The 21,102-nt window shown below is 36.8% G+C and overlaps 1 protein-coding gene across 2 annotated transcripts in view; it reads left to right on the forward strand.

The window, feature by feature from the left end:
- The window catches only part of LOC150076406 (general transcription factor 3C polypeptide 3), a 327,130-nt gene that overhangs the window by 135,506 nt on the left and 170,522 nt on the right, over nt 1-21,102 (forward strand). For both annotated transcript variants that reach the window (XR_016547855.1, XM_090388164.1), the window contains exons 14-16: nt 3,160-3,306; nt 7,258-7,438; nt 15,607-15,638. Coding sequence is in view for 1 of the 2 variants with exons in the window: in XM_090388164.1 (XP_090244290.1) it covers nt 3,160-3,306; nt 7,258-7,438; nt 15,607-15,638 (360 nt within the window). In the remaining variant the exon portion in view is untranslated. The remainder of the gene's footprint in view (nt 1-3,159; nt 3,307-7,257; nt 7,439-15,606; nt 15,639-21,102) is intronic.

The following is a 21,102-nucleotide window of genomic DNA, read 5'->3' on the forward strand; positions in this document are numbered from 1 at the left end:
ATACTGAACAAAACATATAACGAACGTCTTGGAATGGAACTCGTTTGTAAACAGAGAGTTGCCTATGTATAGTGTGTGTGTGTGTGTGTGTGTGTGTGTGTGTGTGTGTGTGTGTGTGTGTGTGTGTGTGTGTGTGTGTGTGTGTGTGTGTGTGTGTGTGTGTTAAATATATATATGTACATAAATATATGGTACTGTAAATCTGTTCCATTTTAAAATTTATTTCAAATTTTGTGTCCTTAAGTGTGAAATTCAAAATTAAGCAAACATACATTTTTGTGTGTATGCTATATGGGATCCGGAAAAGTTGCCCCCACATTTCGCTCCCATTAGATAATGAATAGGCTATAGAAATGTAAATAATACACCTAATTTTTTATTAATTCTAATTTATTTTGTTTTAATAGAATGAATCAATCAAAGGTAATCAATCAATCAAAGGTAAAGGTAATCAAATCAAAGGTAATCAATCATAGAATAAATGCACATTATTATTGTTTAAAACTCTAAGTTGTATGCAATGCCTCTAAGGTAATCAATCACATTACGATTTTGAAAATCTTGGACTATTCTTTTGATTCTAGCAGAAATTGTAGCATACTTCTTGTTCCATCAGAAAACCACTCCTGGCTATACACCAATAACTGAAGATTGTTACTAGTGGAAAAAATAAGCATATGACCCGGGAGCAGTTCGTCCTGAGAATCATACATTAAAAACTGTTTAATAGATTTGATAATTGAGAGCTATTAAGTGCTCGATAATTCCTATATTCTATTATATTATAAATCAACAGGGATTACCTTTATTTTAGATATAGGAAGCTTCTTTTCCAACTCTCCTAGTCCAACTCGCTAATAATTCTTGAGGATGGCGATATCAATTTTGCAAAACAGGTGGGACTCTTCCCTACTGTCAGAACCGTAGTGTTCAGACCGTGCGGTCTCAACAATGAGCGCTCAAGACTTCTGTCTTCAAACACCATACCTCTGGCAGCAAGGAAACCATTACGTGGATTGGCATAAAATGAGATTTTTGAAGGTCTAAACTGTTTAATAAATATGGACCGATTATTTCTTTTGGTCCTGTAGCTGGACTTGAGAGTTAAATTAGGGGTCTAATAAAATTGGATATGGGGGGTGAGGATTATTCTCTACATTCCTTAAGTCGGACTAGAACTTTTCGGGCATCATGTTCACAGGAATAGAGCAACTCACAATTAATCATTGATATCGCCATCCTCAAGAATTATTAGCGAGTTGGACTAGGAGAGTTGGAAAAGAAGCCTATATCTAAAATAAAGATAATCCCTGTTGATTTATAATATAATTAAAAACTGTTGTACATTGCCATCGATAATAATTTCTTGATAATTTTGTGGAATTACTAGGTCCTGGAGATTGCTCGGTAAAGCAGGAGTACCATTGTTGCATCGAACATGACGAATGGTTCGTTTAAGTGAATCCTGTTTAGGAAGTAATGCCGTGACATTGGTATGAGCCTCTGCAATAACTGATGCAACAATTTGCTGTGGCCGTTCGTTTGTGACTGTTGCATGTTGCTGTATTTGACCAATCAATTGCAATGCTTCCGACCTTGCAGCTTGAGCTGCATGGTTATGTTTAGTTACGACTTTCACAACTGGGCCTTTCAAACCCTCTGTCCAAACACGCCATTTGCAGGTGGAACGTTTTTGAATTGAGCAAGAGTCCACTCTGAATCTTACTTCTCTGTGGAGGCGGCGAAAACAGCAAATGCGCTCTGTTGACTGCACCACGAAATGTGAGGAGAGCCAGATGCAGGAACTTTTATTGTTTGAATTTAGACAAATCAGAACAAGATTCACTTGTTACTGAAAAGACTCCTATAAGATTAGTCACTGTTCCTTCCCCCGTGTCCATCACTAACCACGTGACTATCGCCCTCGTGGTTGAGTATGTATTCTTTCCATTGTGAAAGGATTAACAGTTCCAGTTAATCCTTTCACAATGGAAAGAGAACCCTAAAGACATACAAAAGGGAAGAAATTAGTTTAAAAGCTACGTGACAATTTGTACACGAATGTCATTTTGAAAATTTGTTCAGAAAAGTTAGAGTTATCGGAAGTTCAGTTCGAGTAATTGAGAGAGTTTAACATGGAATCTCCACTAAAAGGGCTGGAACTTCAATAAAAATTTGAGTCATTGAGAGTTAACTGTACAGTATTTACATTTCTGTAGCCTACTCATTATCTACTGGGGGAAAAATGTGCCAGGGGCGAAATGTTCCGGGGGCGAAATGTGCCGGAGGCGAAATGCGGGGGTCCACTTTTCCGTAAACCATGCTACATATATAAATATTAAAACAAACACATGCACGCACAGCAAATATATAATAATTAAATAAATATGTATTATATATTTATATATTATTATAAATAATATTTATAATAATTATTTATATATTTATATATATATTATTTATTTTATTTTTGTAACAAAAATTGTAAAAGTGGTTACACTGAACTTGATTCATGCAATTATGCTTTAATGAAAAACATAAAATTTCACTTCAAAAACTACTTTAGTAAAACACTGTCTATATTTAAGTATGTAGAAAAAGTTTCAATCATTAACTTTAAATCAAAAATTTTTATGCAGAGATTCTTTTTTCCATTGTGCCTGATAGGCGTGGCACAACCACTGCTAGATTAAAGAAGGATTGTAAATTATTAGGAGTGGGCAAATGAAATGGGTAAAATATTTATTTATTTATGTATTTTTATTTTAATGCTGAAAAAGTTTTTTTGCTTCCTTGCATCATTTTGGCAATATTAATATTAAAATTACTATTATTTTGAGTTTTATCAGTTTTGTCATAAGAGCATGCAAATTGTTGTTATATAAATTTAATAAAAATTTACAAAATAAGACAGTGTGTTTTCTTTTTTCCTAATTTCGAGGAAAAAATTACATGATCTAGAAAAAAAGTGTTAATCATATTGAAATCAGTATAGAAAATTCAGAGAAGGTAATAACATTGAAATAGAATGCCCATTCTGCAAGTTTCAGTTTGCAGTCTAGTGTAATTACTTACTTTATATTAATGAATTCTTCATGCCAACTGAGATTGTTTAGGCAAATGGTGCAGTCCTGTCTTGACTGAGTTTTTCTTTCTTAGGAATTGATGGAACCACTAAGAACAGGGAATCCAGAGAAGATGGGTGATTTGTACCTTGATGTTGCTGAAGCTCTAATGGATATTGGAGAATATTCGAAGGCTGTTTATTTTGTTGCTAAATTAGTAGCAACACCAAATTATAATCTAGTATGTTGTATTAACATTTGAAAAGAGTTTAATTTATATTAATGTTACTATGTGTGTGTAAAGTCAACATTATCATGTATAGTAGAAAATTTGTATATAAAAATTTGAATGTAGAATGCTGTATGTGAGAAAGTACTAAAGCAATGCTTGTCCAACATTATTGAAGCAACCTGTTTTAAACCCAAAACTGTTAGAAAGGAGGACTGCCAAGTGCTGTCTTTTACAAGGGATAACTAGTTACATAGTACCCAAAAATTAGAGAAGTGTGTTTCTGATTACTGAATGCATTAGTGCAAAGTTTGTAGTGAATTTTATATAGATATATAAATATAAAAAAAAAGGACCCAGTGACATAATTGCCTCAGTTCGACTGTACAGTTTGCTCTTCAGAGCGACCTTCTTTTTAATGTCCTGTCATGTTATAATAACCAATATGGTATATCCCAGTTGATTTTCCATAAATCTAATGCTATTTTACCTTCATCATTATAATCTTGGAAGACAAATTCTCTATAATGACCAAAAAATTTTCCTCACTCTATCTTGTTTTTTTTTTTTTTTTTTTTCACTTTTTTTATTACAATATTTGCATTTCAAAAATCAAAACACTGTAATTTATCGAAGCTAATGATAAGCTTGTAGGCTGACCACAGATAATAACTTATCAGCAGTTGACTTTCTCATGTTTGTTGGCATAATCAGATTAACTGTGCTAAGAAGTTCATTTCATTATACTATATGGATATTCTGTATGTTCATCATTATGGCTCCTAGAAAGTGGGTGGCCTTGCCAATTGCAGACAGAATGGGTAGAATGGTTAGACCAACATCTAACCATTCTACCCATTTTGACCATTCTAAGACTAACATCACTAAAGAGTTCAGCATTCCTAAGAGATGCTATAGATCCTCTAGGCTGGCATATAGCAAGATTTTGCCAAACAAGAAGGGCAGCTCAGAAAGCCATATAATAGATTGATGACCTGGGGAAGCTCTGGAAGCTAAATTTTTATCCATGATGATCAGAAAACCTGAGAATCTGGCCTAGAGAAAGCAAAAATAGCCTCAGTATGATTGGAATGACAGATCTAAAGGTCAAATAAATTTGAAATATAAGAGACCAGGCGCAAGAATGGAAATGATTCAAATGGAAAGGGGAGGAGAGTAGTGGTGGAGGATAATGGAGTAGAGGGAACTGGAGGATGCAAGCAGCATAATTTGGAGACTGGAATGATGTAGTTGATAAATGATTAATGCCATCTTGAAAAGAAAAGAGAGAGAGGTGTAGTTGAGAAATACAGAAATAGTATGGTTTTAAATACCTAATCCTGTTTTGGCCATCCATGCAGTTGAATTTCCAGAGAGAATTGTTCCAATCCAGAGAATTGCTCCTGAATTTAGATAATCCATCAAGAAAATCCCAGTATATAGATTTCCTCTACTAGAAGGAGAAAAAGCATCTGCAATTTCCTTTTTTCTACAGGAAGGAAATAAATGTGCCTTCAGATCAGGCATTTTCAAAATAATGTTAGAACTAACCAAAAAAAATAATAAAATAAAATAAATAAATAATAATAATTAATAGGTACTCTGCATCACTGTATTCACATAAACAGTAATTTGACATCAGTATGGATAAATGTCATGAATTAACCAACTTTGAAAGAGGGATAATAGTGGGTGCCTGACGCATGGGTCACTCTATTGCGGAGGTGGTACAGAAATTGCACTATCCCTGTTCGACAGTATCAAGAGTGTATTGGGAATACGCCATTTCCAGAATAACATCTCATCATGGACCGCATTGTGGGCAGAGAAAGGTGGTGGATGAACGTGGCTGTCGACATCTGTCTTGCATTGTTTCAGCCAACCAGAGAGCAACAGTGGCACAAATCACTGCCGACTTCAACAAGGGAGTTGCCAGAAACGTCTCCACCAAGATCATCAGGCGATCGTTAGCTGCAATAGGTTATGGGAGCCACCAACCCACCAGAGTCCCATTGCTAACACCATGACACAGGACTCAATGCCTCAACTGGGCGAAAGAACATCGGCATTGGATCTTGGATGGTTGGAGCCGGGTCTCCTGGTCCAATATATAACCCGTTTCCAGTTATTTCGAGTGGACGGGAGGGTGCATATCTGGTGGAAACCACATGAAGCTATGCACTCGTCATGTCAACTAGGACTTGTTCGGGCAGGTGGACAGTCGGCAATGGTCTGGAGCATGTTCAACTGGACCTCTGGTACCTGTAGACGCATCTCTGAAAGGTCCAGCTTACATGTCTATCCTTATAGACCATCTGCATCCCTTCATGGTCATCGTACACCCACAGGGCAGTGGACTCTTTTAGCAGAACAGTGCACCTCCCTCCAGAGCAGTGATGACTAGAACATGTTTCAAAGAGCATTCTGCATATTTTACCGCCATGGAATGGACTTGAACCCTGTGGAGCATATTTGGGATGCTGTGGAAAGGTCTGTTCAAGTCACTAAAGACTGGAAACATCTGTTATATGACTGTCCACATTATGGTGAACACCTAAATGTTTTATTATAAAGATCGATCTGCCGCCAAGAGACTACAAACACCTTTACATCATTGAAGAAGAATACTACAAAGCCTTTACCAAGTTCTCACAGGCAATCTTTGAAGCAAGGAGAGCTTTTTCTTAGGCAAACTTTTTAAATCCTTCCAATGAATGCAGCATAATCCACCTTCAGACAGCTCTATTGGCACTTAACATAATACTTCTGAAACTACCAAGCCATTTCCCCACATTGTTTACCCACCAAACTGAGATTTACCTGAATGTGATATTACCCAAATTACCCTTGGGCCCCTGACTACATCAAGGCCTCCTTGTCCATTTAGTGCTGATCAGGTGTTTTATGAAAATTCAACCACAAACATTTCCTGTGTGTATGTTTTGTGTTAGGATGCATATGTGAACCAGGTGGTGTGTACATGTCTTTGTTTATAGGTGAATGTGACTCTAACATATTTGTTCAGTGTCTGTGCATCATTGTATGCATGAGCTTGTATGTATGTTAGTGATGCACAATGATGCTACTGCATGAATGAATGAACAAATGATTACATTAGTTTGACAGTTTCTGGGGTAAATTTAAGCTACAAAAAAAAAAAAATGTGCTGTTTATATTTAGAGTGGTGTGATGAGTGAGTATGTTCATGTGAGTAAGAGAGAGTGAATGCAATGTCCCTTTTGTTATTATGAATGTGCACTCTGAATATAGTTTACATATATAAAGGGGGAAAAAAATTAACATTGAAATGGCAGATTAAGATGTGAAATTTTGGTATAATTGATGTTGGCCATGTGTTTTACACACATGAGCGTGCATGATTTTTTTTTTACAATATATATATAAAAATAAATAAAATTTAAAAAAAAAAAGTGTGTCCAGGTTTTATTCAGGGTGTTTGTGATCTGTCAGTGTGCAGGATGAGGAATGGAATAAGGTGACTGGAAGAGAGAAAGTTGTATTGCCTTACTTGTATGCACCCAGAGTATGTGTAATTTATATATATTTTAAAAAAAAAGAAGGGGAAAAAAAAAAAAAAAAAAAAAAAGAGTCTTGTGTACATATAGTATGATAGGTGTCCAGGAAGGTTACCCCCATGTCTATCATAGAAAAATACACATTTTATCTTTAAGTTGTCCCTGTACTGTTTTCTTCATTTGCTTTTATAAGGCATAAAATACATGCATTTACCTAAACCTAAAATATCTAAATAAATGAATAATATGCACAGGTATGGAGCAGGACTTAATACTTGCCTGTTCAAAGTTCAGTTTTCAGTTTTAGATATATGCAGTGTGTGTGTGTGTGTGTGTAGTACTTATATTTTAATTCTTTAAATTTCTCTAAAATGGAATTTTTAAACAGCATTTTTCTAATGCATTGAATGCTATACAATATTTGCAGCCTGCAGTATGGTTGCGTTATGGAGACTGCCTTAATGCATTAGGAGAAACTCAGAAAGCAACTTCTGCTTATAGAAAAGTTGTTGAAAAAGCACCTACTCATCTAGGAGCTCGGCTGTCATTATCTAGTCTTTTGCAGAAATTAGGAGAAATGCAAGAAGCTGTTGATGCACTCAAGCAAGGTAAGCATTTGTGTTCAAACTATCTTCGCTTTTAAGAATGATGTATTTAGTGCATTTAATCAAGACACTGGTTGAGAAAAAAAATTGATTCTCTCTCTCTCTCTCTCTCTCTCTCTCTCTCTCAAATCTCCTCCCTCTACCCCCTTAATTGTTTAGTCCAACCTATGTCCCACAAATTATTTTTATATGACCCGCATAGAAAGTGAACTAAAACAACATTTTAAATTTTGTTAATTATCAAAAAAATTTCCTCATTAAATGTTTGGTTCACTAAATGCAATTGTGTATTGTACTTAATAAAATTTTCAAATATTTTCAATTTTAGGTGTATCATTATATTTATTTATTCACCTTAATATTGAAAAGCAGTGATCCTTTTCAGGTTGTAAATTTTCTAAAGTGAGCATTTAAAAGCAAAAGTAAGATTTTTTTTTTTTTTTTTTTTATAGAGGAGTATTTCCAATTGCAATGGGTTTCCTCAGCCTATAAGTTATTTTTTGGTGGTAATTTTTTCCTTCAATAAAGTACGGTTCAAGATGTCTTGGTCAATTAGACCTCGAGCTGTCATGCACTAATAGTAATAGTAATAGAGGCACGTGATGCCATAACGTAGCATCAGCCAAAGGGGGGGAAAAATTCACACAACCATTCCCTCTAAAAGTTTTTCCAGTTCCTCCTTGAATTTATTTAAGCTATCAACTTCCACAATGACGGATGGAAGTTTGCACTTCTATACTCCATCTGTCCATGTCCTCCTAGGTCCTCCTCTTCTCCTTCCTGGTGGTACCCATTCCAGGGTTGCCTTTGTTGGATATCTGGTTTCTTGCATCCATTTTTGCCCATACCATTTTAAATGCTTCTCTTCGATGGTAGTAATTATATCCTTTTTCTCTTCCATTCTCTCTCTTTCTTATGTCTTCATTCCTTTTTCTATATCTACTAGAAGTTCTTGCTGAGCATGCAAAAATTCATTTCTCTGGAGAACAATTTGTTTTCCCCTTGCCTGTTCAAAGTTCAGTTCTCAGCTCCATATAATAATAAAAGACTTTGTACTATCGTTTGAAATATAAGTTTCTTTGTTTTATTTAAAATATTTCTGCTCCATAGAACAAAATTTAACAGGCCGATAGCCATTCTGCTGTCTGTAATTCTCTTATTGATCTCTGCTTGGGATGTTCCGTCATTTTGTAAGATTAATCCCATAGATATAAAAAATACTTTTTATATTTTTTCTAAAAAATAGAAAATATTGATCCTATAGACAGAAAATTAATATATTTTTTAACAAACAAAAGTATTATTTTTTTTTTAAAAAACAAAAGTAAGTAATATTTTTATAGTTTTAATAAAATCTAAAAAATAAATCAGTGATATAGATTTGTTGCACATAAAAGTATTGGGAATTTGCATTTTTTATATATAACCTGAAAATAAAAAAAACGGTGGCATGAAAACAGACTTCCTTTTACACATAACAAGATATGGAAAATGTAACACACACTGTGTAATTTTTCTCGAATCACTCAGCGCAGCCTGTGAAACAAATGTAACCTTGAATACGATCCCTGTACGGGAAAAGGTTGGATACCATTGGTTTAAAACATTGCATTCATTCATAATATGAGCAGCTGAATGCATTGTATCATGTTAAATAATGAATGGGAAACCTCTGTGCCATTGTAGAGTTACTGATTAGTATTTGGAATAGTCTGGGTTCAGTTCTCAGCCACTGACAAGAGGCATTTTTTAAAAACTTTTTTAATCTTGTGGAGTGGGAATATTAATCAATCTTAGGTTGGGGAATAAAATTTGTTAAAGTTTATTCCATATATAAATACACACATTTTATGAACATGATATACACAGATATATAGCACTTCCAAGAAGTTTCATGCAGGTTTTATAACATATTTTTTTAATTACAGGTCTTGAAGTCAACAAAGTTGTGAGATTGAGGAAATTTGGACAAAATCAGTCCCTGTGCAGTCATCCAATATTTCAGAAAAAAAGGGAATTAATGCCAAAGACAATTCATGAGGATATGGTTACAGTGCTGTGGGGGGACCTCTACTTTTCCAAGGTTAAGAAGCAGGCAGCAGAATTTAAATGAGGGAGGGAGAACCTGGATGACGACCCACACTATAGAAGAGCTGCAATATCCATCACTCTAGAAGTTGTTGACAGTGTGCATGATCTAGTGATGACTGATTGATGAGTGACAGTTCAGTACATTGCCATCATCTTAGGCATCTCATCTGAATGTGTGTATCGCATAATAACAGAGGTTCTTGCTATGAAAAAGGTGTCAGCATGATGGGTCCCAAAGTTGTTGACAACAGATCAAAAATGCACAGGAATTGTCAAGTCAAGTCATATTTGCATCATTTTCAAATAGATCCATAAAATATCCTTGCAAGGTTTGTGACCATGGATAAGATGTGGGTTCTTCACTTTTAACCAGAGACAAAGAAGCCATCCAAACAGTGGACACAGCTGTTCTCCCATTTTGAAGAAAGCCAAGTTGATTCCTTCTGCTGGCAAGGTGATGGCATCAGTTTTTTGGGATGCTGATGAAAGGCCAGACAGTCACAGGGGCATATTATGCAAACCTTGTGAGGTGTTTGTGTGAAAACTCAAAGACAAATGCCAGGATAAACTCACAAAGGAGACTTGTTTCACCAGGAGAACATGCCTGCTCATAAGTCATGTTGCTGCCGTGGCCACACTGTATAAGTGCAGCTTTGAAATCTTGCACTAACCCCCATACTACTAAATATGATAAATATTTGTATTGACGATTTATTGTAAACTCTACTGACTTGGTTGTCGTGCCGGAGTATAAACAGAAAATTTATCATATTTAGAAAATCTAACACCACATTTCCTAATTTGAAAATTCAGCAAATCAGACTTTCATTTATTTCCTATTTTGAAAAAAATACCTGGCTGGCATCCATTTTCTCACTGACAGTGACATCATTGCTGCAGTGGATTTACTGGAGGCCCAAGAAAAAATTTTCTTTGCAGCTGGAATCTACACATTACAGTATCAGTGGTGAAAGAGTATTGACTCCAAACAGGACTGTATTGAAAAGTAACAGGGTTATCAGTCTCCTCAAATAAACCCTTCATACTCAGACCATGAGCTTTTTAAATGCCCCTTGTAGTATAACAGTCAGTTGCATCAACAGTGATTAATCTGCTGTTGCAACCATTCTTTGTGTAACATTTGCAAAGTTCATTCAAATTAAAATCACAAAACAATATAAAATGCAAATTATACAAAAACTGATGATAACTTTGTGTCATATTATTGATTGAAGTCTGTTGGCAAAACTAAGTACCCGCATGGTGCCATCTGCTGGCATGATTTGGAAACAGCCAATTTTCAAGTTGGCAATACCCTTGCATGAAAGTATGCACTTTCACTGACATATACACTTACCCTAGTTGTTTAAGTGTATGCTTCCTTTAGTGAGAGTTGCACTTTTGAAGTGCATGCTTGGCAGATTCCTTGACATTAAACACCAGAACTGAAAGAATAATTACTATGTTCCACAATTCCTGGACAGTATGAGTGCAAAGGAACTGCCTTCTCCGAACACAGTGACTAGAGTTGAAGTGCCATACAGGCTCATTTCAATTGAAGAAAGTCTGTACCCATGGATCAAAAAGAAGTGATTCTGAAACATGTATTCAAACAAATTTATTCAGCATGTTTCATTGGTTCCTGGGGAAATTTTAGAAGTTCCTAAAAATTTCTTTCATTGGTCTCTGGAGAAATTTCTAAAATTTGGAATAAATTTTGGTGAATTTGGAACAACAGCTTAAATCCTCTTTAAACTTCATGGCTTAACTAGAATATTCTTTTTGAACCTGTGTGCCAAATTTCATACTAATAGGATAACCCACCCCATAGTTGGCTATCACATAAAAATAATGTAATGAAGTTTTGGTGGTAAACACTTCTTGAGTAGAATATAGTAGTTTTTACTCCTGTACAGTATATAGCCCCAGGGGCTCACATCTGGTGAGTATGGGCTTGGCACAACCAGGGCCCTGAGCTGGATATATATATATTATCTCTCTCTCTCTCTCTCTGGAATTTTTTGCAAGCCTCAGGCTTCCTTGCACCATATGGCTAATAATAATTATCAGATAATCAAATGCACCTGAAATGTAATGTAGTGCCTACATTACCCAACTTGTTAGAAGTGTCATATTCTACTAGTAGGGTAAGACTGATTAAAAACAACACTTCAGTATGTGATCGTTCCTTGAAAATTGAAGGCTATGGAATGATGACCTTCAAAGCAGTCCAAGGCCTGCAAAAACATGTGCGGAAAGATTGATATTAAACAGAAGTTTACTTCTCAAGTAATAAGCAGTGCTCTAGAAATAATATCAGTTTCTCAGATGGATGGTGGGGGGTGGTGGCACATTTAGTTGTAATGTTGTAGTAGTAGTGGTAATAATAATGGCAAATAATGCAAGAAAGCAAACTTATATAGCTTCAGCCAAAAAAAAAAAAAAATTGCCTATCCGTACCCTCCAAGAATTTGTCTAGTTTTTTCTCCCTTGAATTTATTCAACTCATCCACTTCCACAACAACAGATGGAACCCTGTACCAACAATCAGCCATCTGCTGGCTGAAGGCAAATGCACATCTATCCTGAAACCATCTTTCCTCAACTTGAATTTATGCCCCCACGTGTATAGTCTCAGCAAGTGGAAGAATACCATTAACATTCAGCTTACTCCATCCAGTCAAGGCTTTAAACACCTCAATCAGATCTCCCTGCAGCTACTTAGTCTCAAGATGCTGCAATTTGCAGAACTGAATTTAGGTAAGAGCACCCTTTTGTTCCCTGAACAGCCTGGTTGCCCCTCTCTGTGCCTGTTCTAGAAGATCTACATCCTTCCTAAAGTGACACCTCCAGAACGTATACAGTACTCAAGATGCAGCCTAACCATGGCCTTATACAAAGGGATAATTACCTCCTTGTTCCTGCAAGCAAAGTTTCTGTGTATCATTGACAAAACCCCATGAGCTGTCCTGGTAGCATGTCTGCTATGCTCAGAGAATTTCATGTCTGACTGCACACCTACCCCCCAGGTCTTTTCATTCTCCACTACCCTGAGTGTAGTACCACACAGTTGATAAGTTACTTTTGGGTTACTGCTACCCATGTGCAGTATCTTTCCTTTGTCAATGTTAAACTTGGACTGCCATTTCTCAGCCCATCGACAGAGTTTTCCCAAGATTTTGTTGCAGTAACTCACCCAGATGACCGTCGTTAATCACCCGCCAACATCATCTGAAAACTTAGACATTAAGCCTGATATACCTTCATCGGTATCATTGATAAATATTGAAAACAACAATGGGCCAAGCACTGAAACCTGGGGAACTCCACTGATAACATTAGTCCATGAAGAGCAGTGCCCATTGATAACCACTCTGACCCCTTCCACTTAACTATCTCAGCCCTTTATCCATAGTAGTAACTTGCCCTTAATGCCACATTGCTCCAGTTTCTTCAGCAGTCTTTTACAAGAAGGCTTGGATTTCAAGCCTTCTTGAAATCCAAGTATATGATGTCAAAATTACTTTTTCCATGCAGTTCCTTGGTCACTGCATCTTAGTAGCCTATCAAATTGGTTAGATAAAATTGTCCCTTGACAACTCCATGATGCGATTGCAGTATAATTGCATGCTTGTCCAAATGGTCCTGCATTACTTCTTTAACCAGTGATTTCATTATTTTCCCTTGAACAGAAGTTAAACTAATAGGTCTGTAATTACTCATGTTACCCTCTGATCCCTCTTGATTGGCGATATATTTGCAACATATCCAGTCTACAGGGACCTCCTCTAAGGATGCTCTCATAATTATGGCTAACAGTTTTCCAACCCACCTATCACTGCCTCGATAGCATCAGCAAATATTCTTGCACCCTTTCTATTCAAGTGTAACCCACCTCTGTAAAAACAGTCTTGTCTATTAATAAGCACAGACCACGCCGAGAAAAGTTCTACCCCATGAGGCTTGCACATCCTCTCCAGGGCTGAATTGATTGACAAGGCTGTAATGTATACGCCCACATATGGAGTCTGGGCAGAATTTGCAGACACTTTCAAATTCAGTCCTACCTCGCCACTTTTTTTAACATTGCCCTGTACTTGATAAGTAAGTCATCAGATCTTCTACTCTTAATATTAGTGCCATTGTGTACAACATTATCACCTTTTGTACCCTTAAAAGGCATCTACTTTTGTCCTTGGCGTTGGTCCTATTCCTCCTATCCTTCTTGCACAACATATTTCTTGTTTCCCTAACAATAACTAGCTCCTCTGGAATCAGCATATTCTGCTCTGAAGATTGCTGTTGTGTTGTCTGTTGCACAAGAGTGAGTTCTGTCATTGAGTTGAGCAGCTGAGAGCTTGATGGGCACCATTTTAATTCCTTCGAGAGCAGCTACTCTTCAAACTGTCATAAACACCTATCAGAACGCTGAGTTGGTGCCTAATTTCTTCACACTCTCTGCACCTCACACACAAAGACATCCTCCTTGGCTGGATTATGTCCTGTTCCAGAAAGATCTGCAAACATTTCACAAGTTGCACATTTTTTTAGGCTGTGATCCATTGGAGAATCACCCTCTTTGGTTCTTCCCCAGCCATTGCATTCTGGCTATTTTGTAGGCTTGTTGATTTACTGCTCTTGTTTGTGGCATGATAAAAGCATAACAATATATGTGTAGTTTATGTATTATCAATTTAATTTATTATAAAGCCTTCCTGGGGTGCTAAGTAAACATATGCAAAAATTTGGCTTTAGTCTGATTTTACCATGTTCAGTAATGCTTTGCATCTTGTATAGAGATAATTTGAAATTTTATCAGGGGTGGGTGAGTTGCCAAATTTTTATCGATCTCATTTTTATGAAATTTGGGATGGACTGACAAATATTTTGAAAAGATTCAAATATAAAATTTTATGAAAATACCTCTATTAGGGTTCATTAGATGTAGATGGAATATTCTGCAGAAGGATGTGGTGAGATAGTAAGTACATTTTTTTACCCCCAAGATAACATGAAACTGTAAAAATTTAAGGAATTTAAAGAGCTGGACTAATTTTATTGTACATGTATACCTTTGTGAGATTATCATGTGATCAGCTGTACAACCAGGATAGCTCGTATCCATCAACGTTCAGGCTTCAATTGAGTTTCACCATTGTTTTGTGAAATTCAACATTTAGTGTTTTACACATGTGCATATGTGCCTAACACATTGATATAAATTGTGAAAGGCAGTCTATTTACCAAACCTCTTATAAGGGATTCTGTCTTTGATGATCCATAAGGGGAACCACCCTGCTTATTTTTCTTACCAACATTCTCAGATTCTTCCAAGTTTCTCCAAACTCAAACATTTGCCTACTTAACCTGTCTCTCCAATAGAATATCACTACAAAGGTGTTTAGCCACTAGCAGTACAAAGTAGAAGCCACCCAGTAGCTGATAACCACACACCCACCCATTCAGGCATGGGAAATAGCTGTTGTCCAGTTCAGGGACGATCAGAGTGGATGCCATTGCTTATATATTTTTCATTTTTTCACCATTTTTGTCATTAATAAATTTGTTTATACTTAGTGCAGCCAGAGGAGTTTATGACTTAAATATAAACTATTTTATTGCAGCTGATAGCACAACAGTTAACAATGGACTGTGTATCTTTTGTAGTAGTATAAGGGCCCAATCTCACAGTATGTGTATCCATGTGCAGTACCTTATTTCCTGACCACAGTAAGCCCCTGTGTATCTCAAACTAAAGATAGTTCCACTGAAGAAGGCCCTGAAATTATAGTCTGTTATTAATATATTTATATAATTTCAGATAGTTTTTAGTTTAAGCCTAAATAATTAATCTTTTTAGGTGATTGTGTTAGTGTTACCATATTTTTATTTCACTGAATTCATTTTAATGCAGTATTACGTGGATTGTTACCCATAGTATGTGAATACTGCTTAATAAATGGCTTCCAAAATGTGATGAATATTTTGTTTTCTTCTTAATTTAGTGCTTTAGATGTGATGGCTTTTAAAGATTCTTGTTCTTCTTTTATTTATAATAATTATGAAATGATTTTTTGCAGAATTTGAAAAGGGGAATGAAGAGGCAGCTATAGTGAGTAGGTTTATAAACAGGCAATTAGTTTGTAATTTATTGCTCAATTTAAATGCTAAAACTAACTATTTATACAGAGTAAAAAAAAAAAAAAGTTGCTGTTTTCATAATTTAAATCAGGAGTGGCCAACTTTTGACCACAAAGAGGCTAAAATATGCCTTAGAGTCATTCGTATAAGCTCAGTACTAAAATAATAAATAAGTTTTGTGATTTTTTTATTAAGCAGATATTATTTGTGTATTGTATGTGTTATTACATACATAAGCATGTCTAGAAAGTAAAGAACCAAAAAATGCAAAGATCCAAACCCTCCACAGATAACACAAATATCAAGGAAACAAAATTTTATTCAAATTTATTTAGATTACATATTTTACTATTTTTCTACATAATGCATAATACATGTAAATGTTCTTCACAGTTATGATTGCTAATGGGATTTAAACACTAGCAACAGTTTTTGTATTCCCTGGTCATAAAAGTCTATCATCTAATGTTTTAACAAGTTTGTAACTTCAATTTTCACTTTAGTTCTAGGCTATATGGTGGGTCGTTGAATATTTCCCACTGAAATTATACTGACAGTTCTTTTGTGCAAGTGGCAGTACGAGGTCTTGCATTAACAGACAATAAATAAATGCCTCCAGAACATGCCTTTTTTCTGAATGGTTTGGTTGCCATATTTTGCAGTCTCACAATACATGATTTTTTGTTTATGTTCCTTGCAGCATAAATTCAACCAACAGAACATCTTTCTGTCTCAGAAAATAGTAGCCATGATTTTTTTTTTTTTTTTTTTTGCCAAAGCTGGTTGTTGAATTTCTTCATTTGAGGTGAGCACTTATGCATCTGACATAGTGGTTGATGTTTGCACTGTAGAGTGTGATTGCTAACCCAAGTCTCATTGCCATTCACTGTCTGACAGAGGATTACCTACATCTTGTAATACTGCAGAAATGTCAATCAGTTTGCCACTCATTTTGCTTTCTGAGCATCAGGTAACATTTTTGATATCCATCTGACACACAATTTACAGTATTACAGTAGTTCAGATGCTGTTTCACTGTTTTGAGAAGCATTGATCTCTGAAGTATTGGGAAAACTATTATGAAGATTGGAAATAGTTTGCCTCCATTCTCCCAAATTATTTTGTCAGTTCTTTGAGTCAAATTTTCATCAGTAATGGATAGTTTTCTGCTCCATCTGGACACCTTGCATTTGACTCTGCTACAATCTGGCAATTCATAAAATTTTCTCCATAAGTTTACTTGTGGTCCTTGAGGCTCTCACAAACATGCTCTCAGATATGCCAGACAAGCTGTACTTGCTATCTGGGAGTCTAAAACGCTGATGGAACTGATATTTACGTGACACTCAAGTCAAGTGGACCCAATTTCGGCGAAGTCCAGATGGTCTGTGACAGCCAAATCCTCTGCTTGCACCTTCACGATGGTGGGACTGTTAGTAATCTTGGGTATAACCTCCATGCATAAGCACTGTGGGTGACCACAGAGGTGTGAACCAACGTAACCAGAGGTCGAGGTGTGGCGCCCACACCACATGGAGGAATGCCGCCTGTCTGTGTTACCAGGCAGTACTAGGTGGTAGATGACTCTCATCAACTGGTGCAATACCACCACTTTGCTTAAAGTGGTGGTATTGAAGTGGAGGCTTGAAGTGGTGGAACCTTTGTTTAGTCTCCAGAGCTAAGTTCCAGTCAACCCTTCACCATCTCTTCCATCAGGCAGTATGACCGATGACTTTTGAGGTTATGACGAACATCATGGCAAGATCCAATCTTCTTTACATTTCGAGGGTGCAGCTCTAAAACGGTGTTCGCAGGCCGGCCGCTAGTTAGTACACCAGATCAAACCTATTGGTAACTCTTAGATTATACACTAGCTGGATCAGCTAGTGTATAATCTTGCTACCTCTACTCTGCCAGATAGTGACTGGAGGAAGTCTGAGTATTGTGTATGCAGGGGGCATTGTCGAGGCCACGATATGTCAAGGATCTGGATATATTCTTACCATGTGTACGCCACATCCAAAAATTTCATTACTTCATACAGCATGTCCCCCCTCCAATTTTTCTTACTATTGAATATACCATGAATTGTCAAATTTATAGAGTAAGCTTATCTGCGAAAATATCTAAACCTCCCAAACACTTCCTAGTTCATTTCACAAATATATGTGGTCTCAATTCTAATCTCAATGATGTCCATTTCCACTTGCAGTCTGCCAAACCCCACATGCTTTTTCTGACAGAATCTCAGTTATTGGTTGATTCAACTACTGCTCATCTCAGTTGCCTAAATTATTCACCATATGATTCCTTTTGCCTCAAAGGTGATATTTGTGTATATGTCCGCTCCAATATTCCCTGTCAGAGACTTGGTAACTTAAAGTCAAGAGATTTTAAATCTCTCTACCTCATTGTGTCAATTCATCTGTTGTCTCTACCGTTCTCTCAACTCCACTAATTGCTTGGAGCTCTTTGACTTCCTCTCTTTGCAACTTTACTTTCTCCAGTCCAACTTTCCTAATAGTGAGGTAATTTTCCCTGGTGATTTTAATGTTCACAACTCCAGCTGGCTTCCGTTTTCTAATCACACTGACCCCGCTGGTCAAGATGCTGAGGCTTTTGCAATTACTAATGACCTTGCACAGATTGTTCATTTACCTTCAAGAATACCTAACAATCCTAACCATACAGTCAACACACTTGATCTTTTTCTCACAAACAACCCTTCTAAGTACACTGTTGAAGTGAGTGGTCCTTTAGGCACCTCAGATCACAACTTGGTGATTGTCTCTTCTCCAATGGAGCCTTTATCTCATGGATATTGCCAACCTCGTGTTGTTTGGCATTACAAGAAGCAAAATGGGATGACCTGCGAGATTTCTTTTCTTCTTTTCCTTGTTTGGATTACTGTTTCAAAACTTCTGATGTCAACATTTGCTCAGATCATGTCAGTGAAATTATTCTTGCAGGAATGGAATCCTTTATTCCACACTCCACTTTAAAATATCTTCCTTTATCTAAACCTTGGTTTTCCAATAAATGTGCTACGGCTGTTCAAGAGGAGAACGTTGCATATCGTAATTGGCTTGTTTCCAATTCTTCAGTTTCATTTTCTGCCTACACCAAAGCTCGCAACAATTGTAAAGCAGTTATTAATCAGTCCAAACTAGATTTTGAACAGGCTAAGAGTAGGAAACTTGCTTCTTGCCCTAATGGTAGCCGAGCAATCTGGTCTCTTGCCAAAGCTATTGGCTGCAACCTTTACCCATCTCTGTCAAAACCAGATGGTTCTGTTTTCACTTCGGCCAAGGATAAAGCTTACTTGCTAGCATCCCAATTTTCTTCCAACTCATATATTAATGATCTTGGTAAAACACCTCTCACCATTCCCAACACACTCCTTTTAATGCCTCCTGTGGTCTTCCGTCAGAAGGATTTTGACGAATCTTGATTCAAAGAAAGCTCCAGGTACTGATGTTTTTCTCCACTTGTTCACAAAACCTGTGCTCCTGAACTTCCTCCTGTTCTATGTTGCTTTTTTTTTCACTTTCTTATTCCATAGGTGTTTTTCCTTCTGCTTGGAGGCACCTCCGTAGCTAGGTGGGCAGGAGCAGCAGTGCGTAGCACACACTTCTTGATTAGACTGGGGTTCAAGCCCGTGACCACCAAATACGGAGGATGTGGGAAGGTCAGGGAATTACGACCGCATATCCCCGGAGCAATATGGCCTTAGTTGCTAATGCTCCTAAAAACCAAATAACAACAACAACCTTCTGCTTGGAAATTTGCTCATATCCAGCCAGTTCCTAAAAAAAGGGTGACAAATGCCTCCCATCCAATTATCATCCTATTGCAAATTACTTCTACTCTTTCTAAAGTAATGGAGAAATCAATTAACCGCCAACTTTTAAACTATCTAGAAATCTTCCATCTGATCAACGATCGCCAATATGGATTCTGTCAGTGTCAATCCACTGGTGATATTCTGGCTTATGTTACCCATTTATAGACAAATTCAATGGAAAAGTTTGGTGAAACGCAAGCAGTTGCTCTTGACATCTCAAATGTTTTTGATCTTGTTTGGCATAAAGGTCTTCTAAACAAGCTTCCATCTTATGGTTTGCCAACTGTTTTTTGTAATAAGTTATCTAGTTTTTTCTCTGATCGCTCACTGAGGGTGATGATGGATAGATGGCTATCTGTCTTCTAACTTCTCCACTAATGCTGGTGTCCCCCCAGGTTCAGTTCTTTCCCTTACTCTTTTCCTCTTGTATATTAATGACCTTCTTCCATTGACTGGAAATCCTATCCATAGTTTTGCCAATGATAGCACATTGCATTCCACTTTCCATTTTGAGAAACCTTGCCCTGCTCAATCGGCTTCGAACTTCTCGAATATCTGCTACCAATTCCTTAAATGCCGATCTCCAGGTAATACTCCAGTGGGGCAAGCAAAGACAACTTAGGAGCAGAAGGATTCTTCTGCTCCTATACTTACATTTGATATATGATATAGGCAAGATGATATATCTGTTTTGGGGATTACCCTGACTTCTAATCTCTCTTGGCACAAGCACATTACAAATATTGCTTCCTCTGCATCTAAAAAACTTGGTTTTCTCTTTCGCTTTCAGTGTTACTTTTCTTCCAAACAGGTTCACTCTGTACAAATCGTAAATCAACCCTACCATGGAATATTGTTCCCACATCTTGGGCGGTGCTCCCAAAACCTCTCTCAGGCTTCTAGATTCCATTCAGAAGAGGGCAGTTAGGTTAATTAATGACTCCTCTCTAACAGAGTCTCTCCACTCACTGTCTCATAGTCATACTGTTTCTGCTGCATGCCTTTTCTACAAATACTTCCATGGGCACTGTTCTTCTGAATTGGCTTCTATAATTCCCACTCTCTCTTTCAAAATAGTTCGAACATGTGCCGCCACCAGCCAACATCCATTTACTGTGCAACTTCAAACTCACAGAACCAACTTTTCATCTTCATTGTTTATTAATTCCGCTGCTGTTTTCTGGAACAACCTTCCTTCGCACGTATTTCCTAAAAATTACAGTCTACAGAACTAATGTCAACAAATATCTTCTTTTGTGTTCTCAACCTCCAACCCAAGCACATTACCAAGTACTATAGGTTCTAATACCTCTCCTGTTTGGGGTTTTCATAAAAAAAAAAAAAAAAACTAACTGCTGATAATCAAAGCAGGTGAAACATTCATAGCATTTAAAGATAATCTGATAACAGAATGAATCTCACATCTGGTGGGATTTTCAATAGGTATCATCATTGTGTTCTTGTACTGCGCAATGCAACACATTCATAGTAACTAAACCACTATATTGTGTGTGTTTGGTAATGCTCTATGTAGTATGATATGATTATCGTGACAGCCCCCTGTTGTTTTTTAAGGTTGCTGTAGGTACAG

Source organism: Mastigoproctus giganteus, chromosome 13 (genome assembly GCF_048544385.1).
Source record: "Mastigoproctus giganteus isolate SK-2022 chromosome 13, ASM4854438v1, whole genome shotgun sequence".
NCBI classification, from domain to species: Eukaryota; Metazoa; Arthropoda; class Arachnida; order Uropygi; family Thelyphonidae; genus Mastigoproctus; species Mastigoproctus giganteus.